Source organism: Ictalurus furcatus, chromosome 10 (assembly GCF_023375685.1).
Source record: "Ictalurus furcatus strain D&B chromosome 10, Billie_1.0, whole genome shotgun sequence".
Lineage (NCBI taxonomy): Eukaryota > Metazoa > Chordata > Actinopteri > Siluriformes > Ictaluridae > Ictalurus > Ictalurus furcatus.
The window spans coordinates 25,973,503-25,994,098 of record NC_071264.1 but is presented as its reverse complement, the minus strand read 5'-3'; the positions used below and the strand labels follow the sequence as shown (position 1 = coordinate 25,994,098).

Sequence of the window (20,596 nt, the reverse complement as noted above, 5' to 3'; positions counted from 1 at the left end):
TCATGTATTTATTGTAAAACTCATGCTCATCCCTGCTACACTGACATGCTGCTTGATATAGACTTTCAAATCTATGCGTTTGTTGAAAATTTAACCCCCCCCCCCCCTTTTTGTTTTCCTTCCAGTCCCCAGTGCGGCACCCCAGAACATGACTGTGGAGGTGCTAAACTCAAAGGTAAGCAGGTCCCAGCTGGCTAAAAAGCGTGAGCTGAATAACGCCTCGGAGGCTAAACATGCGCTGGGTGAAGCGCACACTGCGTCCGCTTCTGCCTCTCATCTGTTAGTGCGTTCTAACTGCATCGAGCAGCACATCTGCGCTCGACTACAGGGCTGTCACAACGCCTTAGTCTCTCAATCACTCTTCCTCCGTTCTCCGCTCCTCCTCCCTGCAAGCTGTTTATACGGACAATTGATATTTTCTTAGCGTGCATGGAGAATCGGTCCCTTCCTGTCCCTTCCGGAGTAGTTTAAAAGTCTGTTTGAGATTCGGCTTGCGTACGGACGAGTCGCCGGAGTATCTCTCCAAGCCATGAAGTCTGTTCACTTATTTGAAGTCTGTTTGTGGACACATGCATTCGCATGGGTGAGGAAGTAATGCTGCGTTTTTCACCGCAAACACCCAGTGAAGCACCGCTCTCTGCTCTTCCCTCTGCTACTTTACAAGTTAATTAATTCAAACTAGTTTTGTAGAGCGAAAAAAAAAAAAAAAGAAGAATAAATGCAGTGAGTTAAATTGAAACATGTAGAAAATGAGAATAAGGTAATTGCACGCTTAGTGGAAATTTAATTTGGATTATTCCTCCGGACTGTGAACACAAGGCCGTGGGCGCGTACCATTAATTAACTCCCCTCCCATGCTGGGTTTCCCATCTTCCCTACCTCGAGTTTACCCAGCATGCAATGCTGGAAGCAGCCTGTCTCCATCACTGGGCAGCAGAGCTCTCTTCTCTCTGTTGCCTGCTCCTCCCGGCTCTGTATATTATTCATGGACTCGGTGTGAGCCAGCCTCCACTTCCCCTCTAATGCCCTTTGCGATGAAACTTTCAGGAAATAAACATGCAGAGAAAGTGCACACTGTTTAACGGCCACCTCAGGGGCATACTGGCTCAGGTATTAGCTCACGCTCAGAGTATAATATACAGTGATATACTGGAGATTTATGTGATGATTTTTTTTTTTTAAACGTCTGAATGTGCAGAGCCTCATGGTGCGATGGCAGCCCCCTCCAGCTGACGCTCAGAACGGAGAGATCATAGACTACAAGATTCGCTACAAGAAAGGCACGAGGAAGAGTGAACCTTTGGAGATCACCACAGGAAACCAGCTCAGCAAGCTCATAGATGGTAAACGCTTTCACTCATGCCATGTCCCGGTCTTTTGATTTTGATCACCAGTGCGTTTGATCTCCTTGGTTTGGTTCGTCTAAGGCAGTCTTCGTCTGCCAACCCTTGTGAGAACACGTTTCCAGCCCGATTCAGTTCAACTGCGCGAAGTGAATCAAACATGGAAGCTAAGCTGACATGAGTGATGCCGAAACGAGTCCCACAGGAGAACATTTGCAGTCAGAAACGCAAAAACGTCCTCAAAATGGACACGGTGTCCTAAAACTATTGAATTCTTCATTCCGATTGGTCAGAAAGTGCGACTATCACAGGAGTCCAGCTGTAATTTAAAGCACAGGTGTTTATATCAATGTACTTTAATGTTCAATTCAATTCAGATTTATTTGTATAGCGCTTTTAACAGTGGACATTATCACAAAGCCACACTGCAGTTGTATATCTGTAATATTCTGTGTCACAGATGTTCACGCCCATACTCTCTTGGAGTTCTACTTTTGCTAATTGAATCCTGCTGATTGTCCCTAATTGGTAATCTACTAAGAAAAGGGTGAATGTTTGTTGCGATGTGAGCACTGAAGGAATCATCGTGCTGAAACGTCTGCATGTAGTTCATAAACCATGTAGTTTATAAAATAAATACAATTTTTGCTAGCCTTTATTTATTTATTTATTTATTTATTTATTTATTTAAAGTCTTCTCACTGAGCCCACTGTACGTAAGTGTGCGAGATAACTCTTAAAGCTCCGCTTCTGGCCTTGCGTTTGCGTGGAGGTAGATTCTACTTCGAGAATCCTCCTTGGGGCAGGATATTTAAATACAAGCACATACATGTGTTAATAAAAATGTTTCAAACAAACAAACATTGGCATTAAATTCATATGCATACATATGTTTACGCATCATGCAGCGACCGGCAACAAGCAAAATATACGCTTACCGTGCATTCCCGATCATGTTCGGGCCAAAGATGATGGCATGTTTGTCAGTTCAAAGCGAGCCGCAGAGCCTCAGGTGGAGGACAGCACTGCGTTCTCCTTCAGCGGCTGCCGGAAGTGCTCCGGGGAGAGCAACAGCTCTTCGGCATTTAGTGTTCAAACGCTGCCGAAGCAGACGCTTATTAACATTTAAAAGCAATTACAAGCGCTACGCGTTATTTAAAGACCGCACGCGGGCCGCCGTGCCTTTTTAATTCCAAAACAGACCCAAGGCACAAACCAGATTGCTGATATTTCTGAGATTATAGACAACTGAAGTGCTTTTCCTCTTTACGTCGCTGTTCGAGTGATATCTGTAGGCAGTATATCCTGCCAAGTTGTGTTTCTGTGCAGCACAGCGCCAGCTGAGGATTACATTTATCCATATTTTTAAGGGACATTGAGCCTCATTTATCAACCTATATATGAACAAATGTATTCGTAAGTACTTTACAGGAGCGTTAGCATAATTAGCCAAATGTCCCATAATTCCACAAGTAAGTCTAGCCGATCAATTCAGACAAAAGTAATGGCGGTCTATAAAAGGAGGACGTGTCAGACGAGCTGCAGTGGCTGAGTGCGTTAGTGGAGGATTTAGTACACTCCTTACTTCTTTCATAGTTGACTCATTGCCTTGAATAACTCGTTATGAGTTGTGCCTTTTATGGAGTTTTGTGGGCATCACTGAATGTCCACTCGCTGTGCCGTAAACACGCTCGGTAATTTACAGATTGTAGGCATTGATCAACATCCACACGTGAATACGTAAAACGTCAGTGTTGGAGAAACTACAGTTTTGCCTGCGAAAACATTTATGGACAAAATAAACTGATAAATCAGCTCCATTGAGAATATCAGGATGCTCTTAGCAGGTGGACGTATTGATCTTGTCTAGGTTAATATTGTCCAGGTGAAGTATGGAGGTGATTTTGGTTGTTTTACCCAGAGGGTTGTGCCCTAAATTATTTCAGGAATAACAGCCTAGGCTCATTCATCTTAGCCCTCAGACAACATGCCTGAAGGGTTTTCCCCTCCCTTTTTATAAACCCCCAAAAGGCAATCTGTGCTTTTGTTTCCTGGCTTGATTTACAGCCGTAACTTCAGCTCAGACATGCTACAGTATACGTGATCATTTTTCCGGTGCTTTTCAGGGTTGCAGCGTGGCACAGAGTACTCTGTGCGCGTGTCAGCCATAACTGTGAACGGCTCAGGCCCCGCGACAGACTGGACCACCGCTGAGACCTTCGAGAGCGATTTGGACGGTAAAAACTGTAACTACACTGTTGCCATGCTCTTGCTACCAAAAACTCAAGCGTTTCATTTCTTAATGCGCTCCATGTGTGATATTTAGAGACCCGCGTCCCCGATGTGCCTGGTTCTTTACATGTCCGGCCGCTGGTGAACAGCATCGTGGTGAGCTGGTCTCCACCAGAGAACCAGGACATTGTGGTTAGAGGTTACATCATAGGCTATGGAATCGGGAACCCTCATAGCCAAACGATCAAAGTTGACTACAAACAAAGATATTACAACATCGAGAACCTTGGTGAGCCAATATTCTATTCATTATTATGTTCAAATTATTTTGTGTTCCTTTCCTGCAGAAACACATTAAAGTATGTTTATTTTGCCCATTATTCTCATTAACATGAGCGACTAAGTGACTGATTACATCTGAAAGCGTGTTACAGTCAATGTAATTTATGCTAGAAGCAGAGAAACATGGGACGGATGTTGGGAAGCGGGAGATCTCCCAGTAACCGAGGCCGTGCCTCGCTGTAATTAAATTTACTGGGGGGGAAGAAGAAAAAAAAAATCACACAAAGAAATTATGCATAATTGAAGCTCTCATAATTCACCTAATTACATGAGAAAGGGAATCAATAATAGTGTTTAAATATGCGCCCCCGCTACGGTGATGAATATGAGCGAGGGTCCCAGAGGAGCCGCTGGCTTGATTAGCTAAATGATTTCTCTCTCTGTGTTCGCCAGATCCCAGCTCGCACTACGTGATCACGCTGAAGGCTTACAACAACGTAGGTGAGGGCATCCCGGTGTACGAGAGTGCCCTCACGCGACCCCAGACAGGTAGACCAACACCAGCACCATCACTCTTACTCACATTGCTAATGTAGCTCTGAACACACACATTTGAGTCCTGGTGCTGTTCCATGACTGATTTATAGCCTGATAATAGTGTTTTTGTTTTGTTGTTGATTTGTGGCAGTATGATTTATCATGTGATGACTGCAAAGCCAAACTAAGATGGACGCTTCTCCACTATCTTTTAAAGTGTTTTTCTATCTAATTTATAACCACAGACAAGAATTTCAACGTTTCCATGTATTGAGAGAAAAACAAGCCCTACAAAACACTACTATATAATACAAATTCAAAAGTACAGCTGTCTAACAATATGTCGTTGAGATGAGATGGATATTTAAAAAAAAAAAAAAAAAAGAAGTAACTAGAGTTGCATTTCTTGTAGTGGGCACTGAGTAATTGCAATCGCCTGAAATAAAAAAGAAAAGGAAAAAAAGAAAGGGAAATACAAAGGACAGATAGGGGGAAACGGGAAAGGAAATGTAAAGAGGAAGATTGAAAGGAAATCTAAGGAGGAAGAGGAAATGGGAATGTAAGGATGAAGCGAGAAAGTAAATGTACGTAAGGAGGAAATGAAAGGGAGAGCAGTAAAGGAAGTGTAGAGCGAAAGAGGGAGAGGAAATGTATGGAGGAAGATGGAAAGGAAATGTAAGGATGGAGAGAGAAGGGAAATGTAGAGAAGATGGAAAGGAAATGTAAAGATGGAGAAAGAAAGGAAATGTAAGGATAGAGAGAGAAAGGAAATGTAAGGATGATGAGGGAAAGGATAAGTAAGCAGAAAGGAAAGGAGAAAGAGGAAACTAGGAACAAGTGTAAACAGGGAGGGGAATTACTAAAAGGGAAGAAAAGAAAATGCACAAAGTAAGAAAAAGAAAGACAAATATTCCCTAAATCTTGCAGAAAAAACCTTCAAAGCAGAGTTTAAATAGTGTCTGCACATTAAGCTCCTGAATTAATTCTAGAAACGTGTTAGGGGAATAAAACAGAGAAGGAAAAGACATCTAAAGAATAACAGTAGTTGCCTTGAAAACACTAATTCTGTTAATTATTAATAATTATAATAATAATAATTCTTCAACGTTTTGTGGCGTCAGTGCACCATAAGGCAGAAACTAAGAGATGTCCGTGTATACTCTGAGAGATGTCCGTGTATACTCCGAGAGATGTCCGTGTATACTCCGAGAGATGTCCGTGTATACTTCGAGAGATGTCCGTGTATCCTCCGAGCGATGTCCGTGTATACTCCGAGAGATGTCCGTGTATCCTCCGAGCGATGTCCGTGTATACTCCGAGCGATGTCCGTGTATCCTCCGAGAGATGTCCGTGTATACTCCGAGAGATGTTGGCCACTGGCTACACTTTGGGGAAAAAGTAGTGCTTCATTTACAAAAACCTTTAACTAATAAATTAATGGAAATGTTTTTAAAAAAAAATGTATTTCATATAAATGTTTATTGAGTTCAACAGAAGTAAACCGTTTTCCCATTTCTTGTGCATAGAAATGTCATAATTCTGGTCACATACGCAACAGATGTGGGGAAAGCCGCTTAAGTATTTCTTTTAAAAGGCTTTACTCTCACTGGCGTCTCATTAAAAAGCAGTAAAAGGATGAATTCAAAACATCAGCTCGATCATAATTCTTTTAACGTTTCTGCTACTTGCCAGCGTTCTCATTCTGACAATCCCGTGATTATGAGCTTCCAACCAAACCATTAGCACTTCAGGGACGGCTTTAAGCAGCTCTGTGTAATAAGAGTGTGTGCGCGAGGCAGAGGCAGAGCTTTGATTAACCACTTACTAATCCAATATGCAAGCTAGTCATAACTTTGTTGATTATTTATGATAGCAATATGCTTTGCGAATAAAGGATGGCCGGGAAATGAGTAGCTGTTGTTCTGTCAGTGCTTCTGTTTTAATATCGTGTGGGTCTGAGAAAAAGGTTCTTTTATTTTATTTCAGCAGTGTCTAGACAGGATTTACAGGACAGCAGGAAGCATTTCAGATTAAGAGGCAAGGTTTTATCTCTGAGCACAGTGTCTGGATATGTCCTCGTGCTAAATATGTAAATGGCAGATATATTTAGCGAGCGTTCAGACCCAAAACAAGAAAGGAAAACAGATTGGACGGCTGAGATTGAGAAGACACCCATGGTTTTCGCTCCCGGTCCACGCCTCTTCTTTCCCAGCATGCCGTGCTGTGCTGGGTCTGAGTCATGCCTTCGTTTCTCACTGAAACACGACGAGTTGCAGGGCGCTTCCAGGACCACCCGCTGTTCCCACTCTCACAGTCTCTCTTATCAGATACGATTTCTCTTCATGTTTTAGCGTCTGGGGATAGTTCAGATTTGAAGAGCAGCGTATGGAGATAATGAATCAGACACGAGTTAAATGCACTAGATAGCATTTATTTATTTATTTTTTCATTTTAAAAGACCCCAGAATTAAAAGAAATAGATTTAAATAGCTCTCTAGCATTTATTGGGTGGCTGATTTTGACTATATACATTGTTTGGGTCAGATTTATGAACCCAATGGAAAAGCGACTTTTTATTTCATTGTTTTTATTATTTATGTTGAGACATTCAGAAAGTGAGCTAAATTGTGCTAAAATAGCTTATTGGCTTGAACCTGGCATGATACAGTATGCAAATATGCAAGATGATGGTACGGTATGATACCTGGAAACGTTCAAGACAAGCCTTGAACCTGTGTATCAGACTAGCTAGCTAATGTTAGCTGTTTTGGTAGCACTTAAATCCCTTCGAGTATGATGCCGACTATAATCCTGTGTGCCCTTCTGCACTGTTGGAATATTCACAATGAAATATTCTTTATCTTTTTTCCACATCTTATATTTGTTTTCTAACCAGACTTTCACAGACATCTTTAGTTTTTCTCATTTGCTCCCCCGTCTCAGCTTGTCTTTTGATTAGGGTTAGCTAACCGTCTTGCTAACTTGGCTAGTGGTAGTGATAAACTACATTGTGATTGTTATGATCCATGTTGTTAAATAATATAAGTATGACAAATGTGAGCTGGATATTAGCTGGATAGGTACTTTGTTAATGAAAATGATTAGCAAAAACAAGCAGAAATTGTGCTTTCAAGGTTTAAATTGATTCTACATCCTTGTTGTTATTATTATTATTATTATTATTATTATTATTCAGATTTCTCAACAGTATATTTTTGCTAGGGTTTTAAAGCAACAACAAAACAGTGCCAAAAATGCTGACTCATCTGCTAACTGAAAAACTTTAGCAAGCTGTTTGCTAAGCTGTATAAAACTTAACAAAGCTAACTTAGCTAAAGTTGGTGATGAAACAGAGTCTTACAATTGTTAAGTTTTATATTTTTAACAGCAGTTTTGGCTGAGAGATCATGATAGACTCTAATACAAAAACCCCACTGTAACAAATTAAAGCTAGTTTACTAGCACTTAACTAGCTGGCTTGGTATTGATTGATTAGCGATTGGTATTGATTCTGTGGTTAAACCGAAATTGCATATTTATAGAGCCTGGTGTTTATAGAGATGGCTGTAAGCTGTTTTAGTCGTTTTTAAGCATTAATCATTGATTATTTGTGGTTTAAAATGACATCATCTGGGGTATTCGTACAATTCCTGTCAGGTAGCTACCTCCTGCTAACACAGTGAGCTTTACAAATTAGTGTGCTCCATTACTGCAGAACTGTGTAAAGCAGCTCCACTGTTTTTCTCTCTGAGAATATTTATGCCATGAAGGACTCGAGCCAGAGACTTGTTTTTGTTTTTCCCTATCTTCATCGGGCAGCAATGTTTCCCCCCCTCCTACTAACCCAAGGAATGTTTGGCACCTGTGCTTTGGAAAACAGGTGGTTTACAGTGCGTTTTATTGTCAGGTGAGCGGCCACTCATTTAATAGCGTCAGATTTTTAACACGATCGTATTGTCCTGCTGTTGTTCGACCCTGTGTGTCTGTGACCTAGCAACAAGATTTGGAAAGATATAGTTAGATATATGGCGTGTGTGTATACGTATTACACTCCAGTGTGCTTGTTCCAGCTCTCAAGAGGCCTCTAAACTGCGTGTGCGTCACTGTGTGTGCTCCGTTTTCCTCCGTGGAAAAGGTTCTTTATTGTGCAGTTGCACAATAAAGTGAAACCTTGAGCAGGACAAGGCCAGTGTTTTCATAGTTTAGGAGGATGTTGAGATACAGTGGTGTGATGCTTCTTATGTCTGTACAATATGAACAACATGTCAGCTCAGATTGGTTTGACTGAATGAAGAATGATTTTAAAAAATGGCTGTGAATGGTGGTTATTGAATATCTAGCACTGCATTTGCTCATACATGTCTTTCTAAAGAGCGTTTTAAGAGTCATCCTGATGGTTCTCCTACTTTTATTAATATAACTGCTAGTGAACTAAACTATTCTCCTCAACAGACCAGACCTTGGTCTTATAGAAATAGATGTACCCTTATGATTTGTGACGTCTCTCCTGATATCCTGTTCTAACAGAATGTTCTCTCTCTTTCTCCCTCCCAATCCTGCCTCCATGTTGGCTTCCCACACCCCCATTTTAACTCATTAACATGGTTCTGCCCCTTCATTGTGAACCCCTTCATTTACCCCAATCTCCACTTTTCTTCTGTTCTTATTGTTCTTGGATTTCATTTTTATCCCTCCTATTTTTTCATTTTTTTTTGCCATGGGACATTGTGTTAACGGCTTGCAGACCCCATAGACCCTGATGTTGATTTGTACGAACTTTTCCATCCTCCATACACTCCAGTACCAGACCCCATTCCCATGATGCCTCCCGTGGGTGTTCAGGCTTCGGTTCTGAGCCACGACACCATCAAAGTCACATGGGCTGACAACTCGCTGCCCAAGAACCAGAAAATCACAGATGCACGCTACTACACAGTGCGCTGGAAGACCAACATACCAGCAAACACCAAATTTAAGGTACAGTCCATCTAAATCAAAGGGTTTTGTGCAAGGCTGCCAAAAATCTTTGTTTGAAAATGACCTAAACTGACAGTGTAAAAGGCTTGGTTTTCGGTTTTGAATTTTAGTTTTGGCCAAGAATAGTCATGTGGAAAAAAATAAGTACGCCCCATGGAAAGTTTTATTTATTTATTTTTATTTTATTTATTTATTTATTTTTACATATTTGGACAAGCTAACATTTGATCCTCTTTGAAACAGTGCCTATTAATCAAGTTGATACACTATAAAATGACATAAAATTTACATTTTGTAGTAATTTTCACAATTTAAATTAACATACACAAAAAAAACCCCAGATCAGTCACATGGAAAAAGTAAGTACACCCCTACATTTATCACACCTTCAAATCCATAAAATTAGAATCAAGTGTTGAAGATTGGGTGTCAGTGATTAGAACCTGTTTAGGGAGTGCAGGTGGAACCGGTCTTATTTATACCCCTCTCATATCTAGTGTCTGGTGATTCCTTTGTTATTGAGGTGTGTGGTGTCATCATGCCAAGATCTAAAGAGTTAGTTCAGAAAAAAAGGTTGTGGATGCCTATGAGTCTGTCAAGGGATTTAAAAAGATCTCCAAATTATTTGAAATACATCATTCCACTGTAAGGAAAATAATCTGAAAATGTAGCAGATTTCAAACGACTGGCAATTTGTCCAGGACTGGCCGTCCCGGCAAATTCAGCCCAAGTGCAAACCGTCTGATGCAAAAAGAAGTCTCCAAGAATGCCAAAATTTCATCACAGGATCACAGTGTCAAAGTGCATGCTTCTACAATCAGATAGAGATTGCACAAATTTGACCTGCATGGGAGGCGTGCAAGGAAAAAGCCTTTGCAAGATTACAGTTTGTCAATGAGCATATAGGCAAAGACCAGGCCTTTTGGAATAATGCGTTCTGGACAGAAGAATCAAAGATAGAGTTGTTTGGCCACAGTAACAACAGACATGTTTGGTGCAGACCAATGACGGCTTTTCAGGAGAAGCACCTCATACCAACTGTGAAGCACGGTGGGGGAAATGTTATGGTTTGGGGTTGCTTCACTGTCTCAGGGACTGGACAGCTTGCAATCATTGATTCAACTATGAATTCTGCATTGTATCAAAGAGTGCTTGATAATGTGGGGCCATCTGTCTGAAAGTTGAAGTTGAACCTAAATGTAACCTTTTATGATTATCTTAAGCACACTAGTAAATCCACTAAGGAATGGCTCAAAAAGAAGAAATGGAGGGTTATGGAATGGCCTAGTCATAGCCCGGATTTAAATCCCATTGAAATTTTGAGGGGGATTTGAAATTGGCAGAACATGGAAGAAAACCCTCAAACATCTTGCAGCTGAAAAAATATTGCATGGAAGAGCGGCCAAAAATTCCAGCAAGCCGATGACCGAGACTGGTGGACAATTATGCAAAACGCCTACAGGAAGTTATTTGTACTAAAGAGGGTAATACTAGCTTCTGAGGCCAAGGGTGTACTTACATCACGTCTATTGATATTTCTGTTGAATAAATGATTGAAAAAGCCAATGTTTCCTTGTGGTTTTGTTGAAGTATATCAACTTTATTAATAGGCCCTGTTTTAAATATGATACAAAGATGTCAAAAAAGCATGTGGTGTGCTTATTATTATTATTATTATTTTGTATTTGCTTTTAGGTAAAGTGACTGCAAAACTTCAGAATTCTTTTTTTTCCTGTCTGGCATCTTTACTCATCTCTTGGACTTGTTTTTAGACGGCCAACACTACCAACCTGAGTCACATGGTGACGGGTCTGAAGCCCAACACTCTGTACGAGTTCTCCGTCATGGTCACTAAAGGCAGGAAAACTAGCACGTGGAGCATGACGGCTCATGGGACGACGTTAGAAGCCAGTAAGCCAGTCAGGCACATGCACGTTTCATCCATTTACCACCCATGTTAACTGCGTAAATGACTCTTAGATTAGCACTAGATCTCTACATGCGATGGAACGCTGCTTGAACTCTTTTATTTTCATTCACTCTTGATTCAGAACCATTGATTATAATATTTTTCCCTCAGCGCCGAGTTCTGCCCCCAAAGACGTGACTGTGGTGAGTAAAGAGGGTCGTCCACGCACCATCATAGTCAACTGGCAGCCTCCTTCCGAAGCCAACGGCAAAATTACAGGTGCTAAAGCAAAACAATAATAACAGACCTCTCTCTTCATGCAACTAATCTGTAATCAGCGTAATCTGTAAACACACCTCTCTGTTTTATTTCTATTTTTTCCCCCTCCTCTTTTACATTATCTACGATAGGCTACATCATCTACTACAGCACTGACGTCAATGCTGAGGTACACGACTGGGTGATTGAGCCGGTGGTGGGGAACCGACTCACCCATCAGATCCAGGAGTTGACCCTTGACACAACATACTACTTTAAAATCCAGGCTCGCAACTCCAAGGGCATGGGGCCCATGTCCGACGCAGTCCAGTTCCGCACGCTTAAAGGTATACGTATGAAGACGAATGCCTTTAGAAGCAGACATAGTGTATTTACACAACATCGTACAGGACATACTATGAACAGTATCAAGAATTCTTTAGAGATGTAGAACAATTCATTGAACAAATGAAATCCAAATAAGCATAAATAAATATATTCTCCTTTGCTCCATATGAAGCTATTTTAAACAGACACGAAAATCCAAATTGAAATGTAAATAATTAGCATAATTCATTCTTTGTAAAAAGCATCAGCTATTTTTGCATACTATTTAGAACAGTAGTATGCAAATGTCAGACAGTCCTAGTGGAGCAAAACATCATTTTGAATTTCATATATATCGATATGAGGTGCCAACATTTACGCTTTAGCCGTAGCGTTTACGATCTTTTAACCTCTTGAAAAGTAATAACTTTGACTTCAGACGGTTAAAATACCTCGGGTATAAAAGTTTTATCTAAGTTTAGACATTTTTCTTGAAAGTAGACGCACAAAAGCCCTTCATACACTTCTAGATCTTCCAGATCTGGATCTGAGAATATGTTCACAGGTGGGAATGTAAAATCAAACACAACTGTTTTAAATGTAAATGTGAGAACGTACTAAAATAATCACCTCAAATTCTAATTCACTTAATGACATGAATGGAAATAGAAGGGTTTTTTTTTTTTTTTTAAGCTTTATTTGGACCTGAATTACGGCATAATGGTTTTCGGACTTCTTCGATTTTGATTAAAAAGCATGAATGCTGGATTATTAACCGATCGAACAGATAATTGCTTTTGGGCAGCATTTTTTTCCCCTCATATCTACAACTTCTCTTTGCTTGTCTCTCTTCCTCTGTGATAACGCACGCACGCACGCACGCACACGGCCCGGCCCGTCTCTTATTTCACGGCACTTCCTCTAACCTTTCTGCTCTGTGTTCTCTCTCCTCTGGCCTGCTAGCTGAATCATCTGACAAAATGGCTAATGACCAAGGTAATTGCTCTTTCCTTCCTTATCTCTCCAACCGCTCGTTGATTCAGCCCTTTGTTTCTCCTCTCACGAGCTTTAAGGCATAGAATCAGATGCTGATGCTTATGTAGAAATCGGCCGATTAGCTCACCTAACGACCCTTAAAGTTTTCCTTCGCTGGTTTTATCCGGAAAGTGACACATATGCAAAGAACTCGATGCGTAACTACAGGGTTCGTTTTTTTTCCCCCCGATCTTGTACAGATTGATGTGATTGAGACGTGGAAAGGAAATGACAGTTGTGGGGACTGAGAAGGATATCATGAGCTGGTCATGCTGATTAGTAGCTAGAGATTTGTTGGAAACCATGTGTGGAAACTTCTCACCTGTTTTTCCTCCGGTTTTTCGTTCAGCTTCTGGGATCCCCGGGAAACCAGGCCGAACAGCTACACTAGACCCTGGTATTGGTAAAGTCTCTTTATTTCCTTTTTAATCTGAGAGAAAGTATATGGTAACCAATGATGCGGTTCATTATAAAGTGATAGACCTGTGCAAGGTAATATTAAAGGGGAAACACCACACTAAAGGGGTAGCCATTTGTATTGTCTAAGGCACAGAATCCTGGTCCAGGAGAACCCCTGGGCAACGATGGGCAAGGAGGAGGCGGGAACCGGCTGAACATAAATGTAAAGTTTAACAATACACAGAACGTAAGCTTAACACAAACGTAACTCGACAAAGCACGCATGCGGGCCTCTCTCTCTCGCGCTGATTAGACACCTCTGCGCCAGGCGTGCATCCACCCACCCACCTACCTGGCCCCTCCCTCCTCCTCATCACACCCTGTCTTGCACATTTTAATGTTTTCCCTGGTCTAACACAGGTGTGTGAGGAGAGGGGAAAACCTAAAATATGCAGGACAGGGGGGTTCTCCAGGACCAGGCATGAGAACCTGTGTAGGCATTATTGCAGGGACCAACTGTTTCTCCCAAGATTCTTTATGCTGGTTTTCCTCTGGGGGAAAAAAACAGCAGTGACGGTGATCTGTCTGGTGTAGGTTCCATTCTTTTATTGTGTATTTGTATGCTAGGACGGGAAAATCTGTGGAAGATATCTAATGACACTCAGCTGATTTAACCTGTTCTTTAGCCTATTTTCAACTGAAGCCTAGCTTCAGGTTTGAAACATGATGTTAAATTCCGCTCCAAACGGCTCTTACTTTACACCCCTACACTGTAAATGGTGTAATCTTCAGAGGCAATAGGGCAGTTATGTTCACGTCAGAGTGGACCGTATCCGCAGCCATAACTCAAGAAATGAATTCTTTTGTTTTCTTTCTATTTTTTTTAGTACACATGTTGATGTATAAAGTCTATATGAAAGATTACAGTGTGTTGACAGCAGTACTTGCGATGTATTTAAGGGAAATCAGGGATGCCTGGTAGCGAAAACCACATCCTGGTGATCGTCATCATCGTGTCCGTGGGAGGCTTCATCATCATCGCGTTGGTCGTGGGAGCCTTATTGTGCTCGCGCCGCTCCAACTCCCAGCAGAAAAAGTAAGTACAAGACTCATGGCAATCTGCAAGGGTGTATGTTAGGTCCTGGTTCATTCCACAGCTCCACAGTCTGGGCTGCAGGAAGCACATTTTATGCCCTTGACCACTAAACGTTTTATTTCCGCTTCAGGAAACGGGCAGCCTGCAAGTCCACCAACGGCTCACACAAGTACAAAGGCAACTCTAAAGACCTCAAACCACCTGATCTTTGGATCCACCACGAGCGCTTGGAGCTCAAACCTATCGATAAGTCACCTGAGCCCAATCCGGTCATGACGGACACCCCGATCCCACGTTCCTCCCAGGACATCACTCCTGTAGATACCACCATGGACCCGATCCTCCAGAGACGGAATTCGTACCGTGGTGAGACCTTCGTTCTAGCCCGTCTCCAGCCATGTGATGCTGCTTCATTCACTGCTTCTATCATTTTGGTTTTCTGTCTCTGAAAACCTGCCTAAATGTGCTTAATAGCTTTTTATGTGTTGCCAGTGAGTTCTTTTTTGTTTTGTATCTTTTGATTTTTTTTTTTTCTTTCCCTGCAAAAATGCCCTTCGGCCAGTTTCAGGGTCTACCTTTAAAATGCTTCTGTAAATGGTTATGTAGTGCCCCCTAGTGGAGCAAAGCAGCTTGCTTAAGCTGGGGAATTAGCAAACAGGCTGTGGTGATGCCTGGACAAGCCTGGCTCTCTGTCTCAAAGGCTTGGTCACTCTCTGGTTTGCAGGCCATGAGTCAGAGGACAGCATGTCTACACTGGCAGGTCGTCGGGGAATGAGGCCTAAAATGATGATGCCCTTTGATGCTCAGCCCCCTCAGCGTAAGTGCTCCTGGTCCTTCCTCCTTGGGACCCCTTTTTAAAATGTAGTTTTAGTTTTTAATCACACTATATTTCGAAGGGCTTTCGATTATGTACAATCGTCCTCATCTTGATTTTGCACAAGCTAAAACGTGTCTTTTTTTTGGTCAGTGTGGTTCTGTTTGCATGTGCTGTGTATCATTTATAAATAGTGCCACCCATGCTTTCATGGCTGTGTGTGTGTCAGTGTAAAAACGTGGCCTCTCTGTTATTTGTGTCCATCCGCAGCCGTGATTAGTGCTCACCCCATCCATTCCCTTGATAACCATCACCACCATTATCACCTGGGCAGCCTGGCCTCCCCGACCCACAACTATCTGCAACACGCGAGCAGCCCGCGGCCCCTCACCACCTCCATCTCTTATCTAGACAGGGCCGAGTCGCCAGGTGAGCCAGCAGCCCCCCCAGAGCGTATAGAAAAGACACTACATCCACGAAGGAGCAGCTTGTGACGTCTTTTCTTACACTCTGGTGCTTTCGACTGGGTTCAGGAGAAAAAAAAAAGTAGAAGATCTCAATGCAGTTATGCTGTATATGTTTGGCGGGTGAGACGCACTGAGCTTTAAGGCTGGGCAAAATGACTATATGATATTGATAACGTGATAAATCATGTCACAATACGACTTTCTGTGATATCGTACATATTGTGATATCTTTTATAACTTTTTTTAATAACAAATGCAAACAAACTGGAATTGTTATATATTGCCATTTAAAAAAGCTTTCTCTTTTTAAATAGTGAATAATTTATTTTGGTATACATTAAATGAACGCAGATTTTGCATTACTAAAAATGTAACCTTGCTGGTCGTTTCTTATATTGTAATATATATTATATTCTGTAGAAAAGTCTTCAAGTACCGCCATATTTGTGTCATTTTGCCCACTTGTTAAAAGCCATATTTTCATACCAGTTGTATTATTTGACGTTGTAGTTTCATGAATGCTGAACAAGAATCTCCGAACTCATACTGGCCCTTGTTGGCACTTCATTAGCAAAACCTGTGCAAAATTCTACCTTGTACTGTGGAGATGTTTTGTAGTATTGTGATGTGATATATCTTTGCCATATCTCCCATGCCTAATGCTTACACGTCCGGATTGCATTTAAACACTAAATATTAGCATCACGGATATTGGTAAAGGAAATGGGTTGGTCATCCATTCGTAGAAGCAAAGCAGCAACTTTTGCCTGCACAGCTCTGCTTTGGTTAGATATGTACTGAATTTGATTTGCAGTGTAACTGCGTTAAGAACATTTTTTTTCCTTGAACCCTGAGTATATCTTGCTTTCTTATAGTCTCTTGCTCCATTCCATATATGGCAACATTTCTGTCAAATTCCATCCGTGTTGTCACATATAATAACAGGCTCTTTCCTAGCAGATGTACAGTGTGTATTAAGGGTGAGTGGGTGTGGTGTGGTGTGATGTGACTGTGATTACAGAATCGGTGAGAAACACTCCCACTACAGACCTGCTGCCTGCTTCAGCTCAGCCCTCCTGCTCCATCGATCACTCGGAGACCGACGTCAGTTATCACGGCTCAGCTACCGAGGACGAGCCCAGCTACAACCCCCCAACAGCACACGTACGCCCCACACACCCTCTCAAGAGCTTCGCCGTGCCCTCGGTGCCCGCCCACGGCTCCGCCTACGAGGGAGTTGCTCTGCCCAGCACACCCCTGCTCTCTCAGACAGGTATGAGTGATTCTTCGGGATTGATGATGCCGAATGAAGCGACGTTCTCATCAAGTGGAACAAGATTCTGGGTTATATCAGTCCAAAAAATTATTTTAAAAAAATAGCGCACAGCCACCACGATCCTGATTTAAAGCAAATCATCGGAATGAAATACAGTCGGGTCCGAAAGTATTTGGACAGCGGCACGGTATTTGTAATTTTGCCTTTGTACACCACCACAATGGATTTGAAATGAAGCAGTCAAGATGTGACTGAAGTGTAGACTTTCCGCTTAAGTTCAAGGGGTTTGACAAAAATATTGCATTAACCGTTAAGGAATTATATTAATTTATTACAGAGTTCCTCCATTTTCACAGGCTCAAAAGTAATTGGACAATTGACTGATGAGCAGTTTCGTGGCCAGGTGTGGAGAGGGCAAGGAGATAAGATTATGGAGAAGGAAAGGAAGGGCTCATGATCCAAAGCATGCCACATCATATGTCAAACATGGTGGAGGCAGTGTTATGGCATGGGCATGTATGGCTGAAAATGGAACTGGGTCACTGGTGTTTATTGACGATGTGACCGCTGATAGACATAGCAGGATGAATTCTGAAGTGCGTAGAGCAGTATATAATATCTGCTCAGATTCAGTCAAATCCTGCAAAACCGATAGGACGGCGCCTAGTAGATTTGAAAATGGTAGTCATGATATTGGACTTGAAAAGTGAAAGTTTGAGTCTGATTGGCCATTTTGGATGATTTTGTTGAATATCTGGCAACTCTGATGAACCGATAGGTGTCGTAACTGTCATATGACAAAAGTCAGCTTGTCATCATACCATGAAGGTTCAAGACCTTCACTGGCACATATCTGGTGATGTTTTCAGGTCCTCACTCGGTCAAGACCGCTTCCATCGGGACGCTGGGTAGGACGAGGACGCCGATGCCAGTAATCGTACCCAACGCACCGGACGTCCCAGACAGCAGCAGAATGCTGGAGGAATGCGAGAGCGTGAGTATCACTGCCTGTCTCACACATCCTCTATATCAGCTCAGTAAACATGAGTTTGATGTTTAGCTTCTACCATCTGCAATGCATATGTAGAGTCGAATGCAAAAGTTTGCACCCCCAACCCAGATTAAATATTGCAACAAGACGAAAAGTTTTAAAAGAAGCAAAAGCAAGATTTGGTCTCCAGATGTTGGATGTTGGTCTCCAGACCTGCTACGAAAGAAGAGTTCGAACAGAGATGTTCGAGACTTAAGGAATTCATAAAGGAATTTGCAGAAAAACTATTCATATTTTTTTATATCACAACACTGTGGAATTCTCGCATCTCCGGAGCGGTTTTAACACGTTAGCGCTTTTATAGTAACAGCTCATTCGTAGAGACTTGTATAGCAGACGCTCCATATAATCTAAAAAGTTTATGTCTGAGCTTTGTTCCGAAACGGGGACTTAAATTGATACAATGATGCATTTTCTCTTTGGTTCGGTTCGCTTTCACATGGCAGTGCTTCACTGAGTGCCAAAATTTGTTTATGCAAGTCACGTGTGAGTAAACTGTCCTCTCATTGGTCGGAGCACGTCTGTCTATGCTCCGGGGTTCCGCTCATAGCGTTCGTCCATCAAGATGGACATACAGCCGCTCAGCAAGCTTATTGTGGCTTTCTTTTCTTTTTTTTCTTTTTTTTTAGCTGTAGTTATTATACTTTTTCTAATTTATATCCTCCACAGAGCGATTATAGCTCATCTCCTTGAGACGCTCGCTAAACACCTTGTAAACCTCCGTGTTTTTGAAAATTGTTCAGAAATATTGGGGCAGTGGTGGCTTGGTGGTTAAGGCTCTGGGTTACTGATCGAAAGGTCGGGGTTCAAGCCCCAGTACTGCCAAGCTGCCACTGTTGGGCCCTTGAGCAAGGCCCTTAACCCTTTCTACTCCAGGGGTGCTGTATCATGGCTGACCCTGTGCTCTGACCCCAGCTTCCTGACAGGCTGGGGTATGCGAAGAAAACAATTTCACTGTGCTGTAATGTGTATGTGATGTGTTATCATATGTCCGTCAGACCAAATTTCAACGGGGCGTTTTACATCATCTTCGGTCCAAGTTAAACCATGAATCATGTCGCGAGCCGTTAGCTAAACAAACACGCTTTTTACGTAACGCAGTTCGCATCATGTATTGCTACACAGGTTGGTTCGTCGGGTCGGGTCGCTTTCTCACCACGAGCGAACCGCTCCAGAGTTCATCTGCAATCAGAGCGGATTGTTTTGGTGCGGATCCGAGCATGATTGCACATGTCTAAACGAAACGAACCGAACCGAACCAAGGAAGAAGACGCACCAGGTTCTGAAAAAAAAAAGGCTCAAAACGAGCCAGGTGTGAAAATGCCCCGAGTCTAATAATAATCATCAGATTTTTAGTTTTTTTTTTTTTCTTTAAACGTGTTATTTACCGTATAATAGTCGATGTGAAGTTTCTCTAAGGACATACTTATTTAACATTTACTGAAGGAGTCTCCAGTGTTAGCGCTTTGTGACAGTCAGTCATTTTGTTATTGGTGATGACGAAGGAAGATCTGTGAAACCTAACTCACTGGAGGCTTTGTAAAAGACGTTTGACCGAAGGTTTATTTGATCTAAACGTTTACACTGCGCTGTAGCTAGATACGGAAATGTTTTAGCGTTTAAAATGGAATTTTAATCTGCTCGATCTTTTCTCTCTCACGTCTCTGCTCTCTGCCCTCCCTTTTAACTACGAAACTTTCTTTTTTGGCTGCTTGTTAAATTGACCTTATTGCATCCTTTTACAATTTGATTTGAAACCTGTTCCGTTTGTCTCTGTTTGCACCGCATCAATGACCAAATCAACTCCTGTTTATGTTCGCGAATGCTCGTGCTTGTGAACGTTTTATCTTTGTATCTTTGGGTGATGCTTCTGTTCTACAGCTCCACTGCCTGTCTCCTTTATAACTCTCAAATTTCCCAAAATTCCATTCCTAAGCTTCCCCTCCCCTCCCACCCCCACCCCCACCCCCACAAAACAAAAAACATTAACCTCCTCAAAGCCCGTTCTCTTTCCCTCCCTCCTGCATTAACCCTCTCCCTCTTTCTCAGAAGTACGAGACGGACGAGCTGTCGGAGGAGATGGCCCACCTGGAGGGCTTAATGAAGGACCTAAACGCCATCACGACGGCCTGAGCACAATGCCTACACCCTAACACACACACACAATCATATACACACACACACACACACACACACACACGCACGCACTCTCTTACAAACACACGCTTACTTTTATCCACAGCCTGCCACGGCATGGACACGAGTTCTCAGTCCTTTACAGAACCGAATGAGAGAAATTGAACATTTTGGCTTGCCTTGCTAACTCTCAGGAAGGAAATGGCCGTCTGTTAAAGGAGTGAAAGACATTTTAGGTACCGATTCCTTCAGGAACGTTTCGCGTTTTTTTGTGCTTCGGAAACGCTGTTTGTTACGAATTTAAAAAAAAGAAAAGGAAAAAAACACAAAAAACAAAGGAAGATTACAATATGCTGGTGTTCGTGCTGGTGCTCAAGGCACAATTTACAGTGTTTCATTTGTGCGTTTTTGTATCTCTCGATCTCTCTCTCTCTGTCTGTCTCTCTATATCTCTCTC

General features: G+C 42.1%; 1 protein-coding gene across 5 annotated transcripts in view; it reads left to right on the top strand.

Moving 5' to 3' along the window:
- The window catches only part of neo1a (neogenin 1a), a 146,365-nt gene extending 125,769 nt beyond the window's left edge, over positions 1-20,596 (top strand). For 2 of the 5 annotated variants that reach the window (XM_053634272.1, XM_053634275.1), the window contains exons 12-28: positions 126-175; positions 1,199-1,343; positions 3,470-3,580; positions 3,670-3,864; positions 4,311-4,406; positions 9,139-9,371; positions 11,144-11,282; positions 11,452-11,559; positions 11,691-11,885; positions 13,250-13,303; positions 14,260-14,395; positions 14,526-14,761; positions 15,120-15,212; positions 15,480-15,638; positions 16,698-16,949; positions 17,822-17,946; positions 20,053-20,596. In XM_053634272.1, the coding sequence (XP_053490247.1) occupies positions 126-175; positions 1,199-1,343; positions 3,470-3,580; positions 3,670-3,864; positions 4,311-4,406; positions 9,139-9,371; positions 11,144-11,282; positions 11,452-11,559; positions 11,691-11,885; positions 13,250-13,303; positions 14,260-14,395; positions 14,526-14,761; positions 15,120-15,212; positions 15,480-15,638; positions 16,698-16,949; positions 17,822-17,946; positions 20,053-20,136 (2,411 nt within the window). In that variant the 3' untranslated portion in view covers positions 20,137-20,596. Of the gene's footprint in view, positions 1-125; positions 176-1,198; positions 1,344-3,469; positions 3,581-3,669; positions 3,865-4,310; positions 4,407-9,138; positions 9,372-11,143; positions 11,283-11,451; positions 11,560-11,690; positions 11,886-13,249; positions 13,304-14,259; positions 14,396-14,525; positions 14,762-15,119; positions 15,213-15,479; positions 15,639-16,697; positions 16,950-17,821; positions 17,947-19,884; positions 19,926-20,052 lie in introns of those variants that run through there. The other 3 variants (XM_053634273.1, XM_053634274.1, XM_053634276.1) reach the window with 3 other exon arrangements.